The following is a 27,298-nucleotide window of genomic DNA, read 5'->3' as shown; positions in this document are numbered from 1 at the left end:
TATGTGATAAGTAATGAGTTGATATTTGTACAGAGCTTTGAAAATATAAAGTGCTAGATAAATTCTAAGTGGTGTTGTTGTTATTATTATTATTATTAAAATAAGCAGGAAAATCCAATCTTACATGGCAGAAAAACTTATCAGCAAAATTTCAAGTAGAGGAAGAGGGAAACACACAAAGAAATATCCCTGACCCAGCCTGTATTCCATTCCAAGTACCAATAGGGTTCTTATTCTGTGTGGATGGTTGGAGCCTAGAAGTAAGAGCTGGTCTGGAATTCTCCATTAAAATGTTTTTTCAATGGAAAATACTATTTTCACAAAACTGAAATTTTCCATGAGAAAATTTTGATTTTGCCAAAACAGTTTGATTTTTCATTGGGAAAATTGACACAATGTTTCAGGTCAGATCAACCCAAATGAAAACATTTTGTTTTGAGTCAGTTCAGCATTGATTTTTTTCACTCTTATCTGCCATGATGCCTTATAGGCAGGGCCGGCTCTTCCATTTTTGCCGCCTCAAGCAGCAAAAAAAAAACACAAAACGCTGCTCGGCCTGCTGAAGCAAAAAAAAACCGCCTGGACTGTGCCGCCCCTCAGCATGTGCTGCCCAAGGCATGTGCTTCCTACGTTGGTGCCTGGAGCCAGCCCTGCTTATAGGTGTTGTAGTTCAGGAGTCTCATACCCCCATTTTCTCCTATGAGTCAGGCTCCCTGGCTAGACTACATCTCCCATGGGGCACCATGTTCAACCCTGTGGTTGATCTGACACAGTGCGTCATGAGAGCCGTATGACCACAGTGTATTATCATATGAAATGCAGTCCGACTGGGAGACCTGCCCATAGCGGTGAATGGAGGCATAAGATGCTCAGACTACTAATCTGATGACACACTGTGGCAACTCACGGCGCAACAGATTAAAGTTGAATCGGTCAAGACCACTCGTTAAAACAAGACATGTTGATTGTTGAAATGTTTGCTCTTTCCAAAGCAAATTTTTCTGAACTTTCTCTTCCTCAAAATGTTTTGATATTTCCACTTTCATCCCAATTTGGCATGACAACTCGTTTCAAAATGTCTGAATTTCCTGCTGGATGAAAAATCTGATTTTTCACCAGCTCTGCCTGAAGTCAGAAGGATGTACTTCTAAGGGGCAAGGCAATTCTGTACTGACTAGTTTCTTTTTTTTTTTCTCGAGCAATTTTTCTGGGTGAGCGCTGCATTAGTAGGGTTGACTAACAACTCATCTGGGAATTCTTTAGGGACTAGGGAAAGCATGGGAATTGGCAGTGCTTAACTTGCACATTTCCTCACACAGAAACTTGCAGTGAGCCCGATACAGTGTTACCCTCCACAGCTCCAGCTTCTCAATTTTAGTTTTTATTAAAATGCCTGAATTGGCAGTTTGTAAGATTTTTAAAAATTGCAAGTTACAAGCCAAACAACTATAAAAACTTTTAGCAGTTGCAGAACAGGGTCTGGAGATGAGTCCTAGAATAGCTAGAAATGCAGGGTTTGGGGAACAAGGAACAAGAGACTGAGGCTAGGAATCTAACCTACTTCTTTTGCACGTCAAACACTAAAACTAAACCACGGGGTCAGACTTTTAGTATATGAGTAGCAGTAGAAGTATTATAACTTAGTTTTTGAAAGGTGTCTTTTGAAACTTCTAGCTCATACTTGTCCCTGTCAAGTTGGGATAATATTGCAGCACTCTGTAGAACTATGTTCTTCTGTAGCTGACCACCACACAATATTTCACACACACACAAAATAAGTAATTTCCGCTTCAGTGGCAATGTAATATAGTACCAGGCTGTATTACCTCCTGTCCAATGATTTTAAACCGTCTTACAAACGGTACTCCTGTGAACTAGGGAAGTATTATTATCCTCAACTTACATATAGAAAGAGTGAGGCAACGATTTTCCCAAGGCCATACAGGAAATGTATGATGAAGCTAGGAATAGAATCCATATTTCCTGACTACCAGTCCTGTGCATTCCTCCTTTTTGTCCCTCCTACCATTCCTCTTACCAGTCTTCTTCTCCACTACCATATGTAAAAGTCTACATTTTATACTCTTACAGAAGATCACATAAAGTGCAGTTGGCTCTGAAAATTGACACTGCCAGTTCATATTTGTCTGAATATGGCTCTGCCATTGATCTTGAACAGAAATTGCATCCAGCTCATTTTCTTTGTTGTGTTGTTTCCACAGTACAAACAGGAGAAAAAATAGTAAAAACTCATTTTTGAAATAGCAGATCTGGCTATTTGAACACATACAAGAAGTAGGGCTGTTGAGTTGGAATTTGCCATTCAGGACAGAATAGCACTTCACTAATATTAAATATGTTTTGTGTGTGAAATTTGTAACCGTTACATATGCACTGCATATACCATTTTTAAGCTCTAAATATGAAATAATGCTGGAACATATGATGAGATTGTTGAAAATAATTATTGAGATTACATTTGGCATTTTTTTGGTTCAAATTTCTTAATGCCATGGATTTTCTAAACTGTGGGTAAAATTTCATTTTTTGGATAATACCATATTTGATTGAATGAAGTTAATATTGTGAGGAACTTAATTTTTTTTCACAGTTATTGCTGTTGACATCTTTGACAAGTCTAATTTTACCGGCGCTCAAGTACCACGGTTTGACAGGGTTAAAGAAGATTATCCTAAAGATTTGGAGTCATCTGTTTTGTTCCCTGATACCTTGTTCAGACCTTCAGATAGAAAAGGTAAAACACCGCTCCAGACGTTTTGGAAACTTTCAATAGTAATTTTCCAATCAACTTTTAGGGATCAGTTATGCCTCTTATGAGGCAGAGTTGTCCTGGGGCGGAGGTGAGGTAATTGTATACATTAAGTGAACTTTATGTAGAGATATAATGACTCTGTGGACCTGCAAGACTTAATGTCTTCAGGGCAATAAGGGAAGCAAGCTGGGCTGGAAAACTTGCTCTACCTGTTTATCTGTGCCCTCACGCTGCTCTGTCACTGTGCAGAGAAATGGTCCTGTCATTTATTCTACACAGGAATGGCCTTTAGCACTATTGCCAGCACTCATGGCCTCCCCCCACCCATAGGCTCCCCAGCACATCCATCCAAATTATAGCTGACCCTAGTACAGTCATATCTTGTCAGCCTGCCCGAGTTGGGGAAATTCTTACAGATTGACATATGTTCTAGGGCTAGCCGATTCTCTGAAAACCGCACAGCTCAGATTTTTGTAGTATTTCCACCTGGCAGTTTGATGATCTGCCATTTTTTGTACCTATTCTGGAAGGGAAGATACAATGATTTGCGGTATCAGGAACCCTTCAAACATCATTGTTAATGAAAACTTGTATTCAGAGATGAGCTGTTCATTCCAGACGGGAAGTTGTTTCTTATTCACCCCAAAATAGCAGGAATATGGCCCTGTTTCTTTAGGAACTCAATAAAATGCACAGTATGTAAGTGAAAACTGTGGACATTAGATGCACCTGGTCTCCTGTGAAGGCATGAGTGAGAATTTCGGCAGATGAGCAGAGCATGTGGAAGACAGATTTACAGACAACATGGTATGAAAGATGGAAAGGCCAGAATTGAGGATGGTGCCAAGTTAACAGACAACAAAGGCAAATAGAAGGTCTGACTGAAACAACCAGGTTAAGGATATGTTTGAAAGTACCTCTTACAAAGATGCAGAGTTCTGCCTTTGAGACATTTGAAGAAAGTTGAGATAAAACCACAAGACAAGGTCAGCACAGACAGAGAGAGTAGCCCAATGGAATCATTAAAAGTGTCAAACATTATGTATGGCTGAGTATCCTCAATATAAAAATAGATCAGTATAAAATAAATAATATATAAGGTAATACATTTGTAATGAAGATTTTTCTTATAAGCAATAAATTTACACTATCTCTTTTCTGTAAGGGGAAAGCAAATGGTATTAGGAGATACTGCCAAAATGCCAATTTAAAGTAAAAACTCTGTGGCCCATTACTGCTGCACTTCAGAAGGGCACTCAATGTACTGTAAAACTTGCATGGTGCGTGCAGGATAAGAAGGATAATATACATGGGTTTTAATATTTCTCCTTAAATTGCACATCCTATTTAAATGTATGTGCCTGTTTTAGCCCCAGAACTGCTCATTTTCTAACTAGATAGAAAGATGGTTCCGTTGTTACTTGATTTTCAATTGTATGATTATAGTATGCAATACAGTCATATAAAGTATTCTGAAACATGGTCTCAAAAATGTGCTTAGTGCTGAGCATCTTAAGTTACCTGGGCACGAATGTTAACATAGGTAACAAACTGTAAACATCCATTTAAGCGGTAGCCCAAACTTATGGGGAAAGAGTTAGACTTGAATGTTTGTGTTGATTTTGTAGTGGCACCTACAATGAAGCCGTCAAGCCAAAAAATATCCTCTAAGCCAGATAACGGTGAGAATGCACTTACAAAGAGAAAGAAGCGAAATCCAGATGAGTCTAACCAGTATGCTGTTGCTATGGTGATTATATACCGATCTCTAGGACACCTTTTACCTGAGCACTACGATCCTGACAGAAGAAGCTTAAGGTAAACTTTATATATATCTGTGAACAACTCATAGAATCCCTCTGACTTGCTTTGAATGCTAGATGGTCAGTCGTGCTATAATGTTACAATTATACTTCTCAGTTATCAGCTGTAATCCATTTGTTACTGTAAAAGTAATTGTCTGGAGACCTGTTCTTCTCTTGTTCTAGATATTTGAGACTGTAGTGTGAGAGCAACCAGATCAGCAATGCTAGGTCTGAGAAATGTAAACACCTTGGGTTCTGATTGTGCAGCCATGACAGTTCCTTGATTGTGACACTCATATGCAATAGCTGCAAAATTGGGCTGTTGCATTTTAATGTTGAAAATCTTTTTGCAACTTTGCTTTATTTCCACAGGTTACCTAATCGACCTATCATTAACACACCCATTGTGAGCACCACCATTCATAGTGATGGGGAACCTGTACCAAACCTACTGGAAAAGCCCATTATACTTGAATATGCCATGCTGGAAACAGAGGAGAGGACTAAGCCAGTCTGTGTGTTCTGGAACCACTCAATCATGTATGTTTGGTGACTTCTTTAATATTTTGGAAGGGAGCCATGCCATGCCATTGCAGTGCAGGTTTCAGAAGTTCAGGTGGAGAAGGAGGCACTGTAGAAGAAGAAGATGAGCCCTTTTTTTCTTAGTTTGTTCATGTAGGCATTCTGGGAATAATGACATGAAGTCACTTTCCACTAGGCATTATCAATATAAAAGTAATTGGAATATCTCCTGAGAACAAAAGGATGATCCGCTAAAAATGTGGCTTTCTAACAAACTCTCACTGCAGGATGCGTAACTTTCTGCAATATCTTATCACAATGAAATATTAGCCTCAGGAAAGCCAGTGATTTTACAAACTCCAAGTGAGCTTTTCCCCTCATGTGTTAAAGCCCCGGGTTGGGAGCTCTGGGAAGGAAATCTCAGTGAGGATTTGCTTGCTGGGTTCCTTGCCTATTGTTCCATCCTCCCCCTTGCAGTTGAAGGGGCGCAAAGTAGAGGAGACTCCCTGTGCTTTCCCATACTCTCTGGGGCATGACCAAGCCCAATATGGCTAGATATGAGTACAATTATAGCAGCTAGCTGTTCTTCATACAAGAACAAGTGGAAATGTGGTTCTCAAACAGGGTTGATGAGATTACAGATTTTAAACTGAATTACATACACCACAATCTAACCTCAAAATATCATTTTGAAATAAAAAGTGGATCACAAGGACAATTGTGCTAGTTACTAGTAACTTATCTTTCCTCCAGTAGACCATTGCTTATTTGTCTTTGTTTGTTTTTGTGAAAAATGAAAGGGATGTGTGAATGGGTGGGAAGGGAAGTGTCTATTATGGAAGCTTTGACCCCTTCTCAGTCCATCTTTCAGCCCATCATGATCAGGCAACAGTTTCTGTATCTGACTTTCATGGAAGGAAGTAGCGAAGAATAAGAAATATTCTCAGTCTAGTCTAGTCTTTCATATTTGGTAAAGAGACCAGTTGAAAACTCAAATATTCCTTAAAGATACAGAGAATGCTATGAAAATATTATGTTGTGTAAGCATTTTGGGATTCTACAACATTATGAAAATATAAAGAGCAGTCCTCTTCGAAATATTTTTAAGGGTGTGGGAAAAAGGAATTTGAACATTCTGTGTTAAGTTCCCATTCAGCATTTAATAAATCTGAGGTATTAAAATCAATATATAAATATAAAAAATGAAAGTCCCAAATCATGAGATTACAAATATACTAATAAGATTATAATAGTCTCTTTTTCAGGAAAAACATATTGAGTTTGTATTTTTCAGAGAGAGATCAAAGGGGCAATGAAAATCTAAAACAGCAGTAATTAAGTTTAGAGAAGCAATTTCTTGACGCCTTAAACAGTTGCTTCTGTGAATAGCTTATAAAAGAGAATGACAATTCCTATGTTCCTAAAGTTTTTCAGTAATAGTACTAGTTAAAATAATTCAATAGTTTTAAATAGTTTGATATTTTACCTCTTTTGTTGCTGACTACTTCATTGGTACTGCAGTCTGTTTTGTGGCTTATTCTTCACAGTTGCCGTTAAAAAACAACTTTGTTCATTGGCTTTATAATTTCTTGTAGCAAAAGAATTTTAAGTAAGCTAACTATGTTTCAAGAGGCTAGTTATCTTAAAAACCCAGATAAAATATTATATTGCCAAATGGAAAAAACAGTTAAAATATCTAACTAGAGGCCTTTGAAATGAATACAGTAATATTTGTTGTTCATAATTTTTACAGAATAGAGTAATAGGTTTCAGGACAAATTCATCCTTGAAGTCAGAGGAGTTACACCTGGTGGAATGAGGAAGCCTTGTTGGGTTATCTGATCCTCTCTGGTGCTGGTGCAGGATATCTCTCGATATAGAATATTGTTCTCTGTAATGTGTTTTGTCATATTTTCTCCAATCTGATTTTAAAAGAACACAGTTTAAAATCTCACACTTCTGTTTGAAAATACTTGTAACAATCATAGGTGAAACAATACCTAAGATGACTGAGAAATTAAAGGTGAAAATATATTTCTCGTTACTTTCAGTTTGTTTACTTTGCACAAGTGACATCACTTTGTTTTGCCACAAAAACTGGGCAGTGGGACTTGGGGATGCATGTTATATCTGAAATATTTCTGACTGAGCTTTTGAAACTGACTAGATTTCAGAGTGTTAGTGTCCCAATAAATTAATGCACTGAAGGCTGCCAATGTTCATCTTTGTCTAGGATGCTGTCCCCAGTAGTCTGAAACTGAGAGCTGCATTAGTGATTAATATCATTGATGGGGTGAGGTGTGAAAGGAGGAAGTGGTCATGTAGGGATGCTCTAAAATGGGTTGGCAACCTTTCAGAAGTGATGGGCCGAGTTTTCATTTATTCACTCTAATTTAAGGTTCCACATGCCAGTAATACATTTTAACGTTTTTAGAAGGTCTATTTCTATATGTCTATAATATATAACTAAACTATTGTTGTATGTAAAGTAAATAAGGTTTTAAAAATGTTTAAGAAGCTTCATTTAAAATTAAATTAAAATGCAGAGCCCCCCCGACCAGTGGCCAGGACCCGGGCAGTGTGAGTGTCACTGAAAATCAGCTCGTGTGCCACCTTCGGCAGGTTGCCTACCCCTGGCTTATATTCAGTCTGATTTCCAGATAAAACAAGCATGCATTAATGGGGCTTTTACCAGTGGCAGTATCTGTGTGAGAACACCGGCCCTGATGTGGAAAGAACAGAGAGAGAGTTCCCATTCTGTGTGAGTGGTTTCTTGAAGTAGATAAATGGTTATTAGGTTAGAACCACAGAAGCCTGTTCTTCAGTAGCATAACTCATGCTTTTATTGATATCCCCCCTAGACTGTTGCAGCAGAACAGCCAGCTGAGAGCCAGGAACCCAAAAAGAAGAGACAACGAAAAAAATAGAGCTCCTGCCTTCTTGTCAAAGTAACACTCACCCAGCACAGTTTTTCTGTTGCAGACTGGCAGCAATGCCCTGGACAACTGTACCTATAACGAAATTGTTCTGGTAGTGGAAAATAATAAGCACTCATGAACTCTCCCTCGGCTGCTTGAACTATGCTGGCCCAGTGATGCACAGTCTGTGCAAGACCTTGTATTTTACAGCTAAAAATTCAGCCTTGGGTAGGCCGTTCGGACACTCTTCTGGGAGCTGCCTTAGCCATTAGAATGTGCTGCTTCAGTGGAGTCCTCTTCCTCAGCCAAGTCCCTTCTTCTTAGAGCAAGACAAGACCTGTCACCTGGGCTGGTTTGCTACCAGGAGCCCTGCCCTTGCAAGGACCCCAAGCACTGGCATTCCCTGCCAATAAGTTAGCCTTACAGTCTGGTTGTCTCCAGCTCTATTTTCTTTTCTCCAGTGAGCCTTTGGTTATTTCAATAAGCTGATATATATCCAGAGCTTCACCTGAAAGACAGTTGTAAGCTGTTAATTTACTTCCACTTGGGCACTTTCTGAAAGCCCACAACATAAGTGATAGACACCCCACCCCAACACTGTGTTTTCCACTGTTTTGTTGCTTTAAAGGCCTTAACGCCCCCTCTATGTATACAAAAATCACTGCAGCCATAGGCTGTAAATATAGGAACAGAGAAGCCAACTACGGTGATACAGTTTAAAAATGGAGATTAATAATATTCCTGTGGTTGGACACTAGTGTTCTCTTGTTTCTGTGGACTTTAGCTGTAATGCACTTGGCTGCTTTGGTCCATGTTCCTGGAAAGAAGTCAGAGGTTTCTACCACTAGGACATGTTCACTTGTTGTGCCTTTCNAATCCCTGGCTGGGATGATTTAGTTGGGGATTGGTCCTGCTTTGAGCAGGGGGTTGGACTAGATGACCTCCTGAGGTCCCTTCCAACCCTGATATTCTATGATTCTATGATAAGGATGAAGACTTCTTCCCAAACCACAGGTGGCTGCGCTTTATAGATATGTGAGTGGTCCTTATGTAGAAATGTACACATGCTCCCCTCATCCAGAAATACATAAATGGGAACAAACAAATGCATGAACTTAACAGGTCCACTGAAACTTGAGTGTCTGTAACTCTCCCCACACAATCTGTGGAGCAGATAGGGGTCCAGGGCAGGCAGACAACAGGGCCCAGAAAGGCAGTGGAGGTCTTGTGATTATTTGGATCCTTGCTCTCAACCCTATGTACCCACTGTGTATTGCTCTACATCCACGTCCCACCCCATCATGCCTCCCCCTCCCCAAGCCATAGCAGCAGAGCAAGACTGGCAGTCCACTGTCACTGGTGATGACGTCCTTCTGCATTCTGTGAGTGTGCAGAGGGGAGCCACAGAGCATGTAATGGAGAGTTACTGCCGCTCAAGGCCCAACCTACTCTGTAAAGAGTGTGTGCTGTCTAATGCCTGACTACTCCTGGTCAGTCTGGGGGCCATGTTGATCTTTGGAGCAGGAGAAAATGGCTGGAGGGAGGGAGGGAGCATCTTGTTAGCCTTTTCCACCTCTCCAGAGGGACCCATATTTTTCAATGCAGATTTGTGAGCCCTCTGCCAAGCACAAAAGATCATCTCAGTTAAAGTTAGTTAAAACCCTTGCAATCTTTCTGGGTGAAATGCCATCTATGGAATGTAATGTCCTGGTTCCAATTGCTTGCTTTGTTTGTTTGCTGGCAATACTCACAGGCGGAAGCTAAGCAAGGTTTGGACATAAAGACAGCCTTGTTTTGCTTTCCTCCACAGAGAGTCAAATGTGACAAACTAATCACTAATGCAGAGCTCATGAAAATTCTCAGTTCCCACCTGAGAAGTTACAGTGTCGTTAAAGCAGAGACTCATGTTTATCTTTCTAAATATGATTGTACTCTAGTTATCTATAGTTAAGCATAGGTTTTACTTAAATCCAGAAGCCAGATTCACATCAGTATTCTCCACAGTGCACAAACAACACTTGTCAATTGAAAAACTAGAGTATAGATTTTGTGAAAATGCCAATTTTAAGAGTTAGTTTTTAATTTACTATCTTGAGGGGTTCTTGCTTGGCACAAAGTCATTTCCTGTTAACACTGATTTTCTTCAGGAAGCTGTAAATCAGGACAAAAGTAAAACTGGGTCGGTAGTTTGAAATTCACTGAATGGTGGTTTTGTATTTTTAATCCCCAGAGTGAGTTAATTTTACCTGACTTTTAAAAGGGCTTATGATACATTTTCTTCATGCTCAAGAGGTTGAGTCCCCACTGTCCCCACTTCCATCTGTTCTGTAGTAAATCTGCTGGCTGGATATTAGCTAAAGGTTAGATTTTTTTTTCTCTAAGGAATCACATCAGACAAAAAACATAATTAGAAGGAAACCTTCACAGAGATGTTTTTAATCTGTCACTCCACAGAATGGCGAGGTCCTTCCTCTGAAGATAGTAACTTACACAACTGTATCCATCTCACTGGTGGCTTTGCTGATGACCTTCATACTGCTAGTTCTGATCCGAACACTGCGTTCAAACCTGCACAGCATTCACAAAAACCTGGTGGCTGCCCTTTTCTTCTCGGAATTGGTCTTTCTTATTGGAATCAACCAGACAGAAAACCCGGTAAGAGACAGTTCACTGCTTTTCGGATACCAGCTGCTGTTCAATTACTGAAGCTTTGTGTAAAGCTGTAAATAGAGTGTTCACACCGCAAGTTTTGATCATTTGTTATCTATTTCACTTTTTCTTTTCCCTTTTTTGGGGGGGCTGGAGGCAGCACTAAGATTTCATTATAAAGCTTACACCTTTTTATACACCACTCATTGGGATGAATAGTAGTCCCATTAGATAGACCATCCCAATGTATGTTTTTCCCCCAGGTAACAAATGAAAACTGCCCCCCCAAAGGGCAAATGTGACATAAGAATTGAACCCTGAACATATTGATTTCCTCCTTCCGTTGTGCTTGATAATGTTCTGCTTCACTTTATCGCTTCAGTAGTGTGTAGAACAGACTCCTTTACAAGCTCACACAGAAGCTCATAGTACAGAAAGGCATGTCACCGAGCACCTGTGCTATGCAGGAGCAGTGTCCATATCCCACGCTGACACCGGTCATGCTGGAGAAGCCAATTGCCTGGCACAGGGAGCTTGCTACCTCATGGCACCACAGGGAAACCCATTGCCTAGCACTGTTTTCTCCATTCACAGTGGTTTCTGGCTTTGGCACAGCATGAATATTTTTATAGCTTAGTACAGGCTTCTCCTGCAGTGGCCAGTGTGCATGAGGAGACACAACCTGGATTGAAACTGTGAATGGGGGAAATACAATATACATGACATTTTCATGTTTTATAATCAGTGCCTCATTTGTAGCCATTTTTATGTAGCGATTATTATTATATATTAATGGCATCCAAAGTTTACTGGGTTCAGTGCAGAAAGGCAGAAGGCAAGGTTCCTGGACCAGAGACCTAGTAGTCTGCATAAACAGCCAACATACTGATGGAGTGTGGAGTTGCAGTGAAAAGAATATAAAATCATACAAACAAGCTTTTACAATTAAGACCATTTAGAAATGTTCCGCAAATATTATTTGAAAGTTCTGTTGGAAACATATCTTTTTAAACAGCCTTTACTCTAAATCCTAGATAAGTAACTTGAGAGAGAAGCTAGTTATAAACACAAATGAAGCTGATTGCATTGATTTTTCATTGTCCAAGGGGAGAGAAGTGGAAAAGACGTGTAGATTTTAAGATTAGAAGGGTCCATTGCGATCATCTAGCCTGACCTCTTGCATAATACATGCCAACTAGCTTAATCCGGTACCGTCTGCATCAAGCCCATAACTTCTGTTGGGACCATAGCATATATTTTAGAAAGATACATGGTCTTGATTTAAAGACTTCAGGTGGTAGATTCTCTATCACGTCTCTAAGTAAGTGATTACAACGTACTCTCGCCGTTAAAAATTTGCTCCTAGTATAAATTTGTCTAGTTTCAGCCTCTAGCAATTGCATCCTATTATGCATTTTCTGCTAAATTAAAGTGGTATCTACTGTCAGAAATCTCTTCCCCCTTTAGATGCTTCCAGATCATGATCAAGGCACTTCTTACCCTTCTTTTGGATAAACAAAATAGATTGAGCTTCTTGAGTTTCTCGCTATATGAGGCATGTTTTCTCAGACCTCAAATAATTCTTGTAGCTCTTTACTGAATCCTTTACAGTTTTTCAACATCCCTTTTTAAAGTGTGGATGCCAGCGCTGGACACGCTATTCTAATAGTGATATCACTAATATCATATACAGAGGTAATATGACTTCCCTCCTCCTACTTCATATTTCCTGGCTTATACATCCAAGAATTGTGTTAGTCTTCTTATTACAGCATCACACTGGGAATTCATGTTCAGTTGATTATCTTCCATTACTGCCAAGTCCTTTCCAGCATCACTGCATTCCTGTCTCCCATTACAAGTTGACCTACGGTCTTTATTCCTAGAAGTGTGACCTTGCATTTGGCTGTATTATAATGCTTGTTGCTTAGATAAGCCCCTTACCAAGTGATCCAGTTTGGTCTGTATAACTGACCTTTCTCTATTATTATTTACCACTCCACCAATTTTTGTGTCATCTACAAATTTTACTAGCAATGTTTTTATATTTTCTTCGTGATCATTGATACAGATACTGAACAGCAGTGGGCCATAAACAGATCCCTGAAGGACCCCACTAGAAACCCCCCTTATTTACAATTAGTTTTCGTAAACTAAGTGCCAAGTTAATTGATATAAAAAGAGTAGACTAGCTCATTTTTAGCAGCTTACTTCAGAAGCATTGTTAATACCATCAGTATTACTTCTTGGTATTTTCATACTGCAATGTCCATTGTGTCAGGGACATGACCACCCTTTTCATTTTCCTCTCTGTGATTCAGTTACTGTAATTTACTGTAACAGCCTTAACCTTAAGCCATCTTAAAAAGTCTTTTTGAGTTAGACAATACATTTTATATCATGGAAGGCCACTCCTTGCAACCTCCCCAGTCAATTTAAGAAGCAGGGAGAACTGTAAGTTATGTGTGTTTGAGGCAATTATTCATCTGTCTGTGTGGAATGAGAGTTGTCTAACGAGTCATGCACTGATGAACATAAAAAGAAAAAGAATGTTGGAGCACAAATAATACTAAGGGGCTGGCACTGGGCCTGGCTTTTATGGGTTTCTGTAAACGAACAATCACTTTTGAGGGAGAGCTTTTTAATCCCCCGTGGACTATTGATAGACAGACAATGATTTATTTTCTCTGTTCCTTACCTGAAAAAGGCAGAGTTTCAGTGCTGCAGCCTGCACAGATATGTGCCAATGAAAGCATAAAGAACCACACCTCTGTTAATATAGCTAAAGCTTTCTCTTTTGAGGGCTAAACTTTCAGCAGTCCTTGGTGTATTAAATTTGATGGAATTTGATGTGAGGGGTCAAAGAGAGAGTCAAAAGTGTTACCATGACGCTGTCACTATTCAACATGAACAGTTAGACGTGCTTCAGGGTTCTCAGTACAGAGACATCGGCCTACTGAGACCCATGGCATACAAGTTAGAAAGGTCATGCCAGGATCCAAAAATGTATTGATTGTGATGTACAGAATAGAAAGAATCCAAAAGAAAGAATAAAGGTTTTGAAATTAAAATTGAGTGGTTATGCAAACCAATCTTAATCAAAACTTTTCAGAGGATATCGGGTAGAGTCCCTTATATTATTAAACACTTTTTCTTAGTAGGGAAAAAGGTGTTAGTTCTGTTGTTGGATTTTTAACTCAGCTCTGGGTTCTTACGATTATTTCCCTTTGGCCAAAGAGACAGAAAAAGGGGGAGGAGAGAGAGGACAGTAAAGGTGGGGGGAAATACAGCTTTCTATAAATTCACAGGATCAAGGCAGCTGGTCGGTCATTGATGCATGCTCTGGGTTAGCAGCTCATTCATGATGGATGTTGCTCTGGGGCTTACTTGCCTAACATCATCTGGCTAGTCTTGGCAGATCTCTCACTTTCATGAGTCCTTCTTAGTTTGAACAGAGCTAAATCTCACATGTATCAATCTGTGGTCATTGCTGGTGAAGGTCAGGCACCCTGTTCACTGCCCTGTTGAGGATCTGGATGTCTCCGAAGGTCCTTGAGGTTCACCAACAATGGGCAGAGTCTCAGGAGTGAAGCAGCGGCCTATTAGCCAGTCCCAAGGGAATCCCCCAAACGTCCATATTTTTGTTCTTTGAAGTCTTTTTTTTTTAAGGAGTCAGAAAAGGGTGTGATGGGTGGAATAGATCATCTCCTCATTATCTACCCCACCAATTAGCCTAATTACCAATGTCTCAGTTTCAAACTATGGCCCTATGTACAGTCATTGGGTCAGATCAGTAGCCCTTTTTAGTTTATACTTAATACCCTTTCTGTCAACATTCGTTATGAATCATAGAATATCAAAGTTGGAAGGGCCTCAGGAGGTCATCTAGTCCAACCTCCTGCTCAAAGTAGGACCAATCCCCAACTAAATCATCCCAGCCAGGGCTTCGTCAAGCCTAACCTTAAAAACCTCTAAGGAAAGAGATTCCACCACCTCTCTAGGTAACCTATTCCAGTGCTTCACCACCCTCCTAGTGAAAATTTTTTTCCTAATATCCAACCTAGACTTCCCAATGAGTTGTTATTCATTCTATAAACTTTCACCCACCTTCCAAAAATTGAACTCGCAATTGGGGTAGGCATGCATAGACCCCAATTGTTACACCATTGGAAAATTAACTAGGATATCCAAGGTCCTTTGGGTGAAATTCACCTTAGGCCTAAGTGGTTTTTTAGTGTGCATTAATCTAATGCAAGCTCTTGCATGGGGTATTTTTTCCTTCTTCTACTTATTAAGCTTATGTACCTTTAACTGAGAAGACAGTGCCTCAGAGAGAGGTAAGACTTACTTTTACAAGTGCATAGATCGCACTGAGATCTGGGATGAAGGCTGTGGCCAGTAACTGCATTCCTCAGGCATAATGGAACTTTCTACCACATGGGTAAAGCTCATTACTGCAGGGGCAGAGCTTTCTCAGGGTCCAGTCCAAGGCCTGGTCTACACTTACTTCACGTCCTTGTGGCGCTGAATCGACAGCCACAGCTCCCCCGTCGACTTTGCTTCCGCCTCTCACACTGCTGGAGTTCAGCAGTCGATGGGAGAGCAATCCGGGATCGATTCATCACATCTACACTACACGCGGTAAATCGATCCCCGATAGATAGATCGCTACCCGCTGATCCAGCAGGTAGTGTAGACATATGCCAAGACTGAGGGATGATCTCCCACAGGAACTCAGAACCATCACAAACCTCATCACCTTCCACTCCTGTGCAAGGCACATGTCTTCAACCTAGACTGCTCTGGTATAAATGCACAACAGCATGCACATTAAAAAAACCCAGAACCATAACAAAGCGCTACCAAAAACAAAACAGTCCACTGCACACGCAATCCTCCCCCTGGGGAGACGGTGTGAGAGAGAATAAACTTCACATGGCAGATGTTAGCCACATCACTTAGGGCACCATTAGAAGGTTCTTAGGCCCTATGGTGATTAGGGAAGTATATGTAGCACCTATGTAGATGTCTTGGGAGCTTTTAGTTGTAGATTAGCATAAGAGTAGGGATCCGTCAGCCCCATAAAGTCCTAATGTGCCATCTGTGGTTATGTTTATGTGGCAGCTAAACCTGTTCTGTTGAATTCATCTGACTCTGCCGCTGTATGTATTACATAGTCAGGGGGATGATCTATATGATCCCTCTGAGTGTGAAATGGAGCCAAAAGTCAAAGGTTGCTATCAGCAGCCTTGCTAAGAAACTTTTTTCCTCTTGGCTTCCATCTTGGTTTTGTGAATCTTAAACTATTAAAAGTAGTGGACACTCCATGCCTTGCTTCTGCAAAAAATGCTGTTCATTTTCGAGTGATTGCTCATGTGTATTCCACAGTAGATGTACGTGGTCGCCACGTGCACCAATGCCGGAAGTTTTTCCCTTAGCAGTACCCATAGGGGAGCATCCCTAGCGACCCTTGGAGTGGTGCCACCATGGTGTACTCCCCCCTCCTCAGTTTCTTCTTGCCATTAGTGAAGATGCTTCAGAACTGCTCTGCTCCAGCTCTGCTGTAGCTTTCCCTCTTGGACTCTGTTAGTTCATAGTTAGTAGTGCCTGTAGTTTTAAAAAGAAAAATAAAAATAAAAGTAGTTTTAGTTAGAATTAGTTAAGTGCACCAGGTCGGGGCATGCCCTGGGCTTTAAGTCGTGTGACACTTGCAAATGGCCTATGCCCATGAGTGATCTGCACACGGACTGTTTATGCTGTCTGGGGGAAACCAACCTCAGCAATCGCTGCAAGATTAGCAGACCCTTCAAACCTCGGACCAAGAAAGAGATGGACATTCAGCTCTGAGCCATTTTGATGGAGTTGGCCCTAACCCCGACACCGCTGCGCTGCTCCTAGTCGGCACCAAGCACCGCAACGTTGGTGCGCGGTGACCCAACGGTGCCATCCACCAGTCAGCACTGCTCCCCATCCACAGGACACTCAAAATAGGCGAAAAACAGGTCGTCTTCCCCAAGGCACCCGAGGAAGACTGAGAGAGAGAGTAGACCCGCATTGGGCAGCTCTCGGTCCCCATCGGCCTCGCGGCCTCTGCCTCAAGTTAAGCAGAGTAGCCCAGCCCACTCCGAGCCGGCCTCCCTGAATGCCAGTGGCCACATTCAGGTGCCCTCCACACCGGAGGCCCTGCAGGCAGCTCGAAACATTATGTCTTTGCCAGTACCGGTAGCACCGCCATCGTTGGCTTCCTGGTCCAGAGGCAAGCCACCACTAGGACCCCCGCAGATGCTGCCTGGACAGTACCGCGTATGGTTGAGGGAACGTTCCCAACGCCATTCCTCACTCAGTGACCGGCCCGTGCACAGTCTGCACTGGTCTCTGTCAACCCCCACCAGGTTGTCTGTCTGGGTACCAATGGCAGGAGTTCCAGGAACCGCTTCGACTTGAGGGAATGTAGACCTTGTGAGGAGAATGTGCCCCATGGAGACCAGCACAGACAGCACTGGAAGTCATCGTCTCCGAGAAGCTACTGTAGCCCCTTGCGGTACGGGCATTGATGCCATTCCTGTTCTTCATCTTGCTCGAGGTCCCCGCCACAGCACTGCTCCTGCAGCCCCAGGCATCCATCGCCGGCACTCCCGCTCCTCCATGCCGGGATCACGATCTCGTGGTCGGCATCACTCCTGATGCCACCACTCATCACAGTCCCTGGCCAGGACCAAATTCAAACCGCAGCAGGCTCCCAGTCAGGCCACCCACTCTAGATATGAGCCCCCTTATAAAAAGTCAAGGGACTATAAAAAGCGCCCGCAAAGGCAATCCCAGCCTGCGCCCCAGCCTGGGCCCTCTAAGGGTAAGCAGGCGGGAAAGTTTTGATGGGACGCCCAGGGGTGACTTACCAGTTCATACCAGGATCCACCTGCAATAAAATGTCCCTTCTCCAACTGTTTGTGTGCTTTTCTCCTGGAGTGGTCATGGCTGACCTCAGATCGATGGGTCCTCAACACCACCTCTCGGGGCTACACCCTCCAGTTTACATCTACCCCCCAACCACCCACCCTCCAGCACTATCCCTCTTCAGGGACCTCTCTCACAAGAGCCTACTCGAACAGGAGGTGAGGAGGCTCCTTGGCTTAGGATTGGTGAAGGTGGTGCCAGCGGAGTTCAGATGCAAGAGGTTCTACTCTCACTATTTCTTTTTCCTGAAGGCCAAAGGGGGGCTCAAGCCCATCCTGGACCTGTGAGGTCTGAACCAATACATGGTAAAGCTCAAGTTTCACATGGTTTCTCTGGCCTCCATCATCCCCTCCCTGGATCCCGGGGACTGATGTGCCACCCTTGATCTACAGGATGTGTACTTCCACATTCATATATTCGAAGGACACAGGCATTTCCTCCATTTCGCAGTTGGGCAGGAACACTGCCAGTTCACTGTCCTCCTGTTTGGCCTGTCCACAGCTCCCAGGGTATTCACAACATGCATGTCTGTGATAGCGGCCTACCTCAGATGTCAGGGGGTCCAGATCTTTCCCTACCTCAACGACCGGCTGGTCAAGGGCAGTTCCAGGTCGCAGGTACAGGATCACGTATCACTCCTCCTGTCCACGTGCGCCGTGTTGGGCCTGTTGGTAAACAATGCCAAGTCCATGTTAGCTGCGGTGCACTGCATAGAGTTCATTGGGGCAATTCTGGACATGACATCGGCCAGAGCCTCCCTCCCACCAGACAGATTCGAAACCCTGAGGGAGCTCATCAACACCGTCACAAGGTTTTCCATGACCACAGCCAGAGCGTACCTCCAACTCCTTGGTCATATGTTGGCGTGCACGTACATGGTTCGTCCCACCAGACTCAGGATGCAGCCCCTCCAGCTCTGGTTGGCCTTGGTATTCTCCCAGTCCAGAGAAAGGATGGACAAAGTCATCACTATGCCTGAACTGGTGGTAGCCTCCCTGCTATGGTGGTCCTCCCCAGGGAACATGCTCCAAGGGGTCCTGTTCAGGGGTCGACCCCATCTGTGGAATTGGTGTCCGATGCATCGGACCTGGGATGGGGAGCCCATGTGGGAAACCTTCAGACCCAAGGTGCCCTGCTCATAAATGTCAAGGAGCTCACAGTGGTCTGTCTGGCATGTGTGGCCTTCCACTTGCACCTGGTGGGAAGAATGGTCAGGGTTATCACAGACAACACAGCCTCGATGTTCTGCATCAACAGGCAAGGCATGGCCCATTCCTCAGCCCTCTGCCAGGAAGCCCTCAGACTGTGGGACATCTGCATAGCCCACAATATTTACCTGGAAGCCCACCACTTACAGGGCATCTGGAACTCTCGGGCAGATCGGCTGAGCCGAGACTTCTCCTCTCAGCGTGAGTGGTCACTGCACCCAGAGGTGGTGCACAGGATTTTCCAAATGTGAGGCACTCTCCAAGTGGACCGGTTCTCTACCCAGCAGCACTGCTGGTGCCCCACTTCTGCTCCAGGGGAGGGTTGGGCACGGGCGCGATCTCTGACGCCTTCCTTCTGTCCTGGTCGGGCCAACTTTTCTATGCCTTTACCCTGATTCCACTGATCCGGCAAGGTCTTGGAAAAGATAAAGATGGACAGGGCCCATGTCCTCCTGATCACCCCGGCATGGCCCAGGCAACATGGGTACAGGACTCTTGTGAGCCTGGCAGTCGCCCCACCATGGCCATTGTTGTCCCACCTGGGCCTGCTCTCCCAGGACCAAGGTCACTTCCTCCACTCCAACCTAGCGGCACTCTACCTCATGGCGTACCTGCTCAATGGTAAGGCCAGGAGGAGAGGACTTGCTTAGAAGGGGTTCACCGCATCCTCCTGGAGAGCAGGCAGCCCTCCACACGTCAGGCCTACCTGGTGAAATGGTCTTGTTTTCTCTATGGGCTGCCGATCGGGGCATCTTGCCTGTGGCTGCTCCGATCCAGCTCATATTAGACTACCTCCTTCATCTTAGGGCCCAGGCCCTAGTACCCTCGTCTGTCAAGGTGCATGTGGTGGCCATATCCGCCTTCCACCTGCCAGTGCAGGGTCACACAGTATTTTCTTATGCCATGACTAGTCAATTCCTTAAAGGTTTGGATCACCTATTCCCATATGTTAGGCTCCCAGTCCCATGGTGGGACCTGAACTTGGTGCTGATCAGGTTAACTGGACCTCCATTTGAACCGCTACCTATATGCTCCTTGTCACCCCTCTCATGGAAGGTAGCCTTCCTGATGGCGATCACATCCGCTAGGCAGATCTCGGAGCCCCAGGCCCTGACCTCCAAACCCCTGTGCACAGTGTTCCATAAAGATAAGGTCCAGCTTCGACCACATCCTTCGTTCCTCCCTAAGATGGTCTCCGCCTACCATATGGGCCAAGACGTTTTCCTGCCTATGCTCTGTCCAAAATGCCACATGGCCAGTGAGGAGCGCTGCCTCCACATGGTGGATGTGAGACGGGCTCTGGCTTTTTACCTGGAATGTACAAAGTCCAGAGACAGGAAATCAGGAAGTCTTCACAACTGTTCATCGCCTGGCTGAACATATGAGAGGCTGGCCAGTCTCCACTCAGCTGCTCTCCAACTTGATCATCTTGTGTATCCGTACTTGTTATGACCTGGCGGGAGTCCCCCTGCCGCCGGTTGTGAGGGTGCACTTGACCAGGGTGCAAGCCTCGTTGGCTGCCTTTCTGGCCCATGTCCCTATTCAGGACATCTGTAGGGCTGCCACATGGTCATCGGTTCACACGTTAACCTCGCATTATGCGATGGTCTCCCAAACCAGGGAAGATGCTGGGTTCGGCAGGGCGGTGCTCCGTTCTGAGTGTCTGTGAACTCCTACACACCTCCAACAGATATGGTTTGGAATCACCTATTGTGAAATGCACATGAGCAATCACATAAAGAAGAAAAGACAGTTACCTTTTCCGAAACTGGTGTTCTTCGAGATGTGTTGCTCATGTCTATTCCACATCCTGCCCTCCTTTCCTTCTCTCTGAGTTGTTTGGCAAGAAGGAACCGAGGGTGGGGGGAGTGCGCAGTGCCCCTTATGCCGTGCCATGGCAGCACCACTCCAGGAGTCGTGGGGGCACTCCCCCCATATGGGTGCTGCCAAGGGAAAAACTTCCGGCACCAGTACACCTTGTGAGCACGCACAGCTATTGTGGAATGGACATGAGCAACACATCTCGAAGAACGCCAGTTACGGAAAGAAATATCAGAGGAGTATCCATGTTAGTCTGGATCTGTAAACGTGGCAAAGAGTTTTGTGGCACCTTATAGATTAACAAACATATTGGAGCATGAGCTTTCATGGATGAAGTGGGTATTCACCCACAAAATCTCATGCTCCAATATGTTTGTTAGTCTCTAAGGTGCCACAGAACTCTTTGCCGCAGTTACGGAAAAGTAACTTTTTTTTCTTGTTAAATTGTTAAGTGTTGCACACAGAACAAGGTGAGTGTGTTAGAATGGCCCAAGCCGTCAAATGTATAGCAAATATACACAAAAGAAATTAACTTCAGAAAAGATGGGCGTTTAATAAGTAAAAGAATTTTAGACTGAAATATGTAATTCTCAATAGCCAGACCACATGCAGGCCACACAATCTAAAAATAAAGGCTTACAAAATCACTTTTCTAAAACTCTTAATACTATGACAAAAGAACTAAATACATTTTAATGTACAGTTTTTTTCAAAGACTTATTAATATTTTCTTTAGCATCTAGTGAATATCCAGTCTTGTGTGTGTTGCATGGGTTGTTGATTCAGCAGGAGCAGCTGTAATCTCAGTGTTCTTTTTCCTTCCCCAGTTTGTGTGCACTGTGATAGCCATCCTCCTGCACTACTTCTACATGAGCACCTTTGCGTGGATGTTTGTAGAACAGCTCCACATATACCGCATGCTGACTGAAGTGAGGAACATCAATTTTGGACATATGAGGTTCTACTATGTCGTTGGCTGGGGGATTCCTGCTGTTATAACAGGTAGGGGAAGTAGGTCGCCAGTGCTGAAAAGCCAAAACACCACCATTCCGTTCCCCTGCCCCACTATTCAGGATGCATTAATGCATGTGCTTAACATCTATTGAAATCAGTGGGACTTAAAGTTAACCACGTGCTTAAGTGCTTTCCTGAATCAGAGCAATAACCACCAGCAAATAAGAAGACATCAGACTGAACTTGACAAATCAGCGCAATGAATGCTGCTTGCCCTAATTAAAGTAATTTTCTGATGTTTACAATGGTATAAACCTATTTGAATTCAGATTAAATCAAGATTTATTGAAAGCACTCAGAAGTAACATTGTCTGTATTGTAATTACTTTCTCTGTAGCTTAGAGAGATTTTGCTTGTCCTACGCTGGCAGACTAAGCTTATGTCTACATTGCTATAGAACAGCTGTGGCTGGCCCATGTGACTTGGGCTTGGGCTGCAGGGCTATACGGTTTCAGTGTGGATGTTCAGGTGTGGGCTGGAGCCCGGATTCTGGGACCCTCCACCCTCATGGGGTCATCAGTAATTTTCCCTGTTATCCTTTTCTTTCTGTTTTGTGATTTAGGTCTTGCTGTGGGTCTGGACCCACAGGGCTATGGGAACCCTGACTTCTGCTGGCTCTCTGTTCATGATACCCTTATTTGGAGTTTTGCAGGCCCTGTTGTGATCGTTGTGGTCGTAAGTATTGTGGAGTTTGCCTCTTGCGCTGACTGTTCTCTGTTACTGTTTTTTTATTTTTGTTTGATCACTATCTATTCAGAATCTTGTTTAAATGTGAAACTATTGTATCTAATCTAGCATCCTTTGTGGAAGTAAGTGCAGTTCACATGAGTACTCCCATTGAAATCAGTGGACCTACTTGAATGAGAAAGGACTGATTGTATGAGTAATGGTTACATGGTCAGGCCCATGTTTTCTGCTTTTTCCTACCCCCTGATGAGAGTTTCATTTAAGCTCATTGTTTAGGTCTGTCTCACCAGATTTGTATCAATGCAAATTCAGTAGCATAGTATCCCAAGAAGGTTGCTAATAGACATTGGCTCAAAGCTTGGTCAGTTTGGAAATATGAAGAAACCCCTAACTACAAGAGAAAAGCTCTTGGCACTGAAGACTTTTGATGTTAAAAAAAATTCCATTGTCAGTGAAAAACAAGCTCTGACAAATTCAGGAAGAAAGATCTACTTTGTGTTATTTACATTTCCCTTTCAGATCAACACAGTCATCTTCATACTAGCAGTGAAAGCATCATGCAGACGAAGACAACGCTCATTTGAAAGAACTGGAGTCATGTAAGTTTGCAGTCGAGGCTCGAAAACTGATGAAGATCCCTCACCAGAGACAGATCATATCCTCGCTAAAAAGAACTGTAGACGGTGGGAAAAGAAGCAGGATGCTATACAAACGGGAGAAGTTTGTGCTGAGCAGAAGAGGCTGAGCCAGTGTGCCATCCTTTCTCCCCATCCCCCACTCCTGGGCTCTGTAGAAACCTCTCTGTGGACCAGGGACTCTGCATTTTTGGTGGGGTTATAGCAAGGCATAAAAGGGGAAAAGTTGAGGGATTGGCCACTCCACCTGGTATTGTTCCAATCTACTACAAATTTTCTCAGCATTATCTTCCATGAAGTTCCCCATCACAAAATACATCTCCCTGAGGAGGTTTTGAGCTAGGTGTTGGCAGACTCCTCAGGGCCATGCGTGGCGATGTAGACATGAGGCCCAGAGAGCTCTTCCTTTCTTCCTCATGCACCATCAGATTCATAGGTTTGCCTCCAGGAGTGCTCTTTCCTGCTGCTGTCTTGGCAAAGGTCTTTTGAGGTAACATGTCCATCCCAATCCACAGAAGGATATGTTCTCCTCACCGCCATTTGAGATGGGCTGAGTCAGAAATTCCGCATGCTGAAACTCGCTGAGTTTCCTGGCTCTGTGAGAGACTTTTTCCATTTAAGTCATGTTGTGCCCCAAGCTTGTAATTTACCTGTGAACTATAATGTGATTAGCTAGTGGCTAGACAGCCCCGTTTTTCAAATTAATAAGCTGTATGAGATTTCCCAAGGCATCCACTAGCTGCTCCTTGAACACATGTACTGGTGGGCAGTTTTAGAAACAATAAGAAAAAAAGTGATTTCTTTAAAAGTTATAGTTTGCTTTTTGTTTCGTTTTTTAATCTCCTTAAGTGAAGAGAGTCTAATTGCCATATAATGGAGGGTCATATTTGTCCCAGAATCTATATTCTATAAAAACAAGCCTTTACCTATAGAACTATCTCCATGCGTTTTTTAAATATATGTGAAAATAGTATTTTTAAACAAATAAATACTTCAGAGTATATGCAATCCAGACCTTGCAACATTGTGCTCAGATAGGAGAACCTGAAAGTGAAACTGACAAACAGAACTAAAATAGACTTTACTGATTTTATTGTCCATGGGGAAGAAATTCAAGAAGTAAACGAACAGCAGAGTGTCGAGGAAAGTGGACTTCTAACATGTTTGTTTGAATGTTACACGGTATGAGTGGCTTGAGAGAAGTTCTCGGAATCAGGAGCTACTGAATTTTTTCTGCTCAAATATTCATAAAGGGCCTGCCCAGTCACCAGAATATCCAGACACTTATCTCCCAGTTCTATTCCTGACTCACCCATGGCCATGGGCAACTCATTTAATATTTCCCCTGCTGCTAATAATACTTCCTTGAGGAATGTGGCACCTGAACATCCTCCCTTATGGGATGTGCTAGTTGTGGTACTGAGCCATGGGAAACTTTTGGAAAGTAATGCCAATTGAAGCATCATGCCTCTCACTCGCCAAACTTCAGAGCTGAGATTGTGTAAGAGTCATGCAGTTCCAGCCTCAATTCCTCCTTTCTGCAGCAAGTTGTGGATCTAGGAACTGTCTCTCTGTGCCAGGAGTGTAATTATTACTTGGTGCTTGTTGACCACTTTATTTGTCAAAGTGCTTCACAGACATTAACTAATTAACACCAGAAACCCAGGGATCAACAGGCATTATTAGCCCAATTTTATAGATAGTAAAAATTGAGGTACCAAAAGATGAAATGACTTGTGCAAGACCACAGTGAGTCATTGACAGAGCCAGGATTAAAGCTCTGGCATTTCTGTCACCTAGACCCATAAACAGTTCACTAGGCCATGCTGCCTCTCCAAGCCAGGCCCTGTGCCCTGTATAGTGAATGAACAAAGTGCATTAAGAATTGTAGCTGGCTCATGGGTTTTAGATTATATTATTTTACTATTTTTCTGTCTTAATGCAAGTGACTTTGTGTGTTTACGTTAGCTCCGTGCTGCGAACTGCTTTCCTGCTCCTGCTGCTGATCAGTGCCACGTGGTTACTGGGGTTGATGGCAGTGAACAGTGATGTCATGACATTCCATTATCTCTTTGCCATCTTCAGCTGCTTACAAGTAAGTTATATAACATTAAGTTACTGTACCTCTTCAGATCTAGAACATGCTGCATATTGAACAGCCATCTCCCTGCAGTGATGCTCCATTAATAGGGAAAATCCATTAAATCCAATATCAGACCAGGGCAACTACCTTTTAAAACTGAGTTTCCAATTGAAGAAGATGGAAGGTCCTCGGTGCAGTTTCTACCCCCTTTGTCTCAAGGGGGAGCAGGGAGGGATTATCAGACCCTTCGATAAATGGAGCTTTCTATTCTCTCATGGTTCCAGATGTACTTCTAGTGGAATTTGTGGTGGGCAATTTCATTACTAATAAAAGGAAACGGTTTACCTCAGACACAACCGTCTGCCTGACTAAATAAACTCTAGTTATCATCCCTTCTGTATTAACACTGGCGTTCTTGCTAGCAGTAACAAGAAGTTGTGGTTTTCCATCCCATGTGGACAGCTTACAATTGAAGTTACTATAGGAAAGACAAATGGAGGAGATGACTTTCATCTGTGTTAGAGAAGCTGTTAACAGCTCTGGAGATATTTAAGAGTAGGTTAGAAAAATGTCTATCAGGGATGGTCTAGACAGTATTTGGTAATGCCATTAGGGCAGAGGACTGGACTCGATGACCTCTCAAGGTCCCTTCCAGTCCTAGAGTCTATGAATCTATGAACAGGTTGAAGGTCATAGCACACCCCCCAGCTGATCAATAGGGACCTGGTGAGGAGATAGTAATGGGATTCAGAATCCGATCACTAGTTTGAACGTGGCCCATGATGGTAGTGACCAAAAGTCACTTTCATCTTGTTGGCCTGTGTGAAATAAATTAATTGACAGATATCTACAGTACAAAAACCACCATCAGAAATGGGATCTCCTGGTTGTCAGGCTTAGTAAAGAGATCATGGATTGAGTGGGTTAAAAAAATAAAACTCCTCACTTTCCTCTCAAGATGGTTCCTTCAGCTCAGGGTGTAGGCACATCGGTGGTCCACCATGGGGGATGCTGACAGTGCCACTGCTGTGTTACAACTGGTCTGTAAGGAACTAAATTCAATTACTAGAGATGTAAATCCTTTCCCAAGCCTGAACAAAAAATCTAAAGTAAAAGGATGTTAAATACAACATAAGTTCAGAGGGAAGAAGATAAGAGACTGGAATTTTCCTCTTACCTTGCCTGGAGAGTCAGAGTGCCACATAATGTTTCACATCACTGCCGCCTTTGAACTTTTAAAAAAAAAGATACATATATGTGAATTTCATTAATGAGTAATCCCAATGATTAGTCAGATAGAACTAATTTGACTGAATGCTTAGAGAGATCATACCTTAAGCTTAATATTAATCTACCTCAATTGATTAGTCTGAAATCATGAAATGCAGGCATCTTGGGACATTGGTGCTGCTGTAACTTCATTAGTGATGAATTCAAAGCAGTACACCTGCAACCTAAATAAATAACAGATTTGGCAGCTGCACCGAATGACCCCCAAACACACATACACATGCTACATAAGCAGCCCCTAGATTACAGTGTTCCTGCCAGGAGTATGAAAAACCTGCAAAGAGGCTGAATGTGGGAGTGACTGCTGGCTCAGAGGAACATAACACTTGTTAGCAAATGGTCCCAGCCCCACCCTTAACACTCCTCTGTAGCTCCTGTTTTAGAGGGTTTGCAGAGCGCTCTCTCTCTCTCTCTGTCTCGCTTGCTCGCTCACTAATGTTTTTAAGGGGATCTAGCACAAAAGTGCCCCACTTCTGCAATTCCCAAGGCTTTCACTGCTGGCTATGATATTTTGATGGGTTCCAATGTACCTGTCAGGATTTGGACCTCTACCCAGTGTACAAACTGGAAAATATTAATGTTGGTACCACACAAAAGCATCCTGCAGTGTCCTGAACCATTCAACAAGGGACCTTAACTCTCTTGTGCACATTTGAATAGAATGTTTCCCTCCCAAACTACAAGGGTGCTAACAACCATCCTCTGAGATGCACCAGGCAGTTCTCAGAGGAAAATTGTGTTTGTGTTTTTCCGGTCTTTTTGTGGTAATACAAGTAGCTTGTGGCAAAGCATGAATTCCTGAGGGATTGACCGTTATCAGTTCACTAAGGACAGCAAGTGCTTAATGCTATGGTGGTCAATCATTGCCATTAAAAGCATGTACCATATGCTGGAATTAAGAGCAGGTTTGAAAAAGGCAGTTCACTAATTTGCAGTTGT

At 43.1% G+C, this 27,298-nt stretch overlaps 1 protein-coding gene across 1 annotated transcript in view; it reads left to right on the top strand.

The window, feature by feature from the left end:
* The window catches only part of CELSR1 (cadherin EGF LAG seven-pass G-type receptor 1), a 297,352-nt gene that overhangs the window by 258,421 nt on the left and 11,633 nt on the right, over positions 1-27,298 (top strand). The window contains exons 20-27 of the mRNA XM_032768931.2: positions 2,612-2,755; positions 4,402-4,591; positions 4,951-5,122; positions 10,473-10,673; positions 21,478-21,652; positions 22,227-22,339; positions 22,871-22,950; positions 24,955-25,081. Coding sequence (XP_032624822.2) covers positions 2,612-2,755; positions 4,402-4,591; positions 4,951-5,122; positions 10,473-10,673; positions 21,478-21,652; positions 22,227-22,339; positions 22,871-22,950; positions 24,955-25,081 — 1,202 coding nt within the window. The remainder of the gene's footprint in view (positions 1-2,611; positions 2,756-4,401; positions 4,592-4,950; positions 5,123-10,472; positions 10,674-21,477; positions 21,653-22,226; positions 22,340-22,870; positions 22,951-24,954; positions 25,082-27,298) is intronic.

This window comes from Chelonoidis abingdonii, chromosome 1 (genome assembly GCF_003597395.2).
Source record: "Chelonoidis abingdonii isolate Lonesome George chromosome 1, CheloAbing_2.0, whole genome shotgun sequence".
NCBI classification, from domain to species: domain Eukaryota; kingdom Metazoa; phylum Chordata; order Testudines; family Testudinidae; genus Chelonoidis; species Chelonoidis abingdonii.
This window is presented reverse-complemented; position numbering and strand designations above follow the sequence as displayed.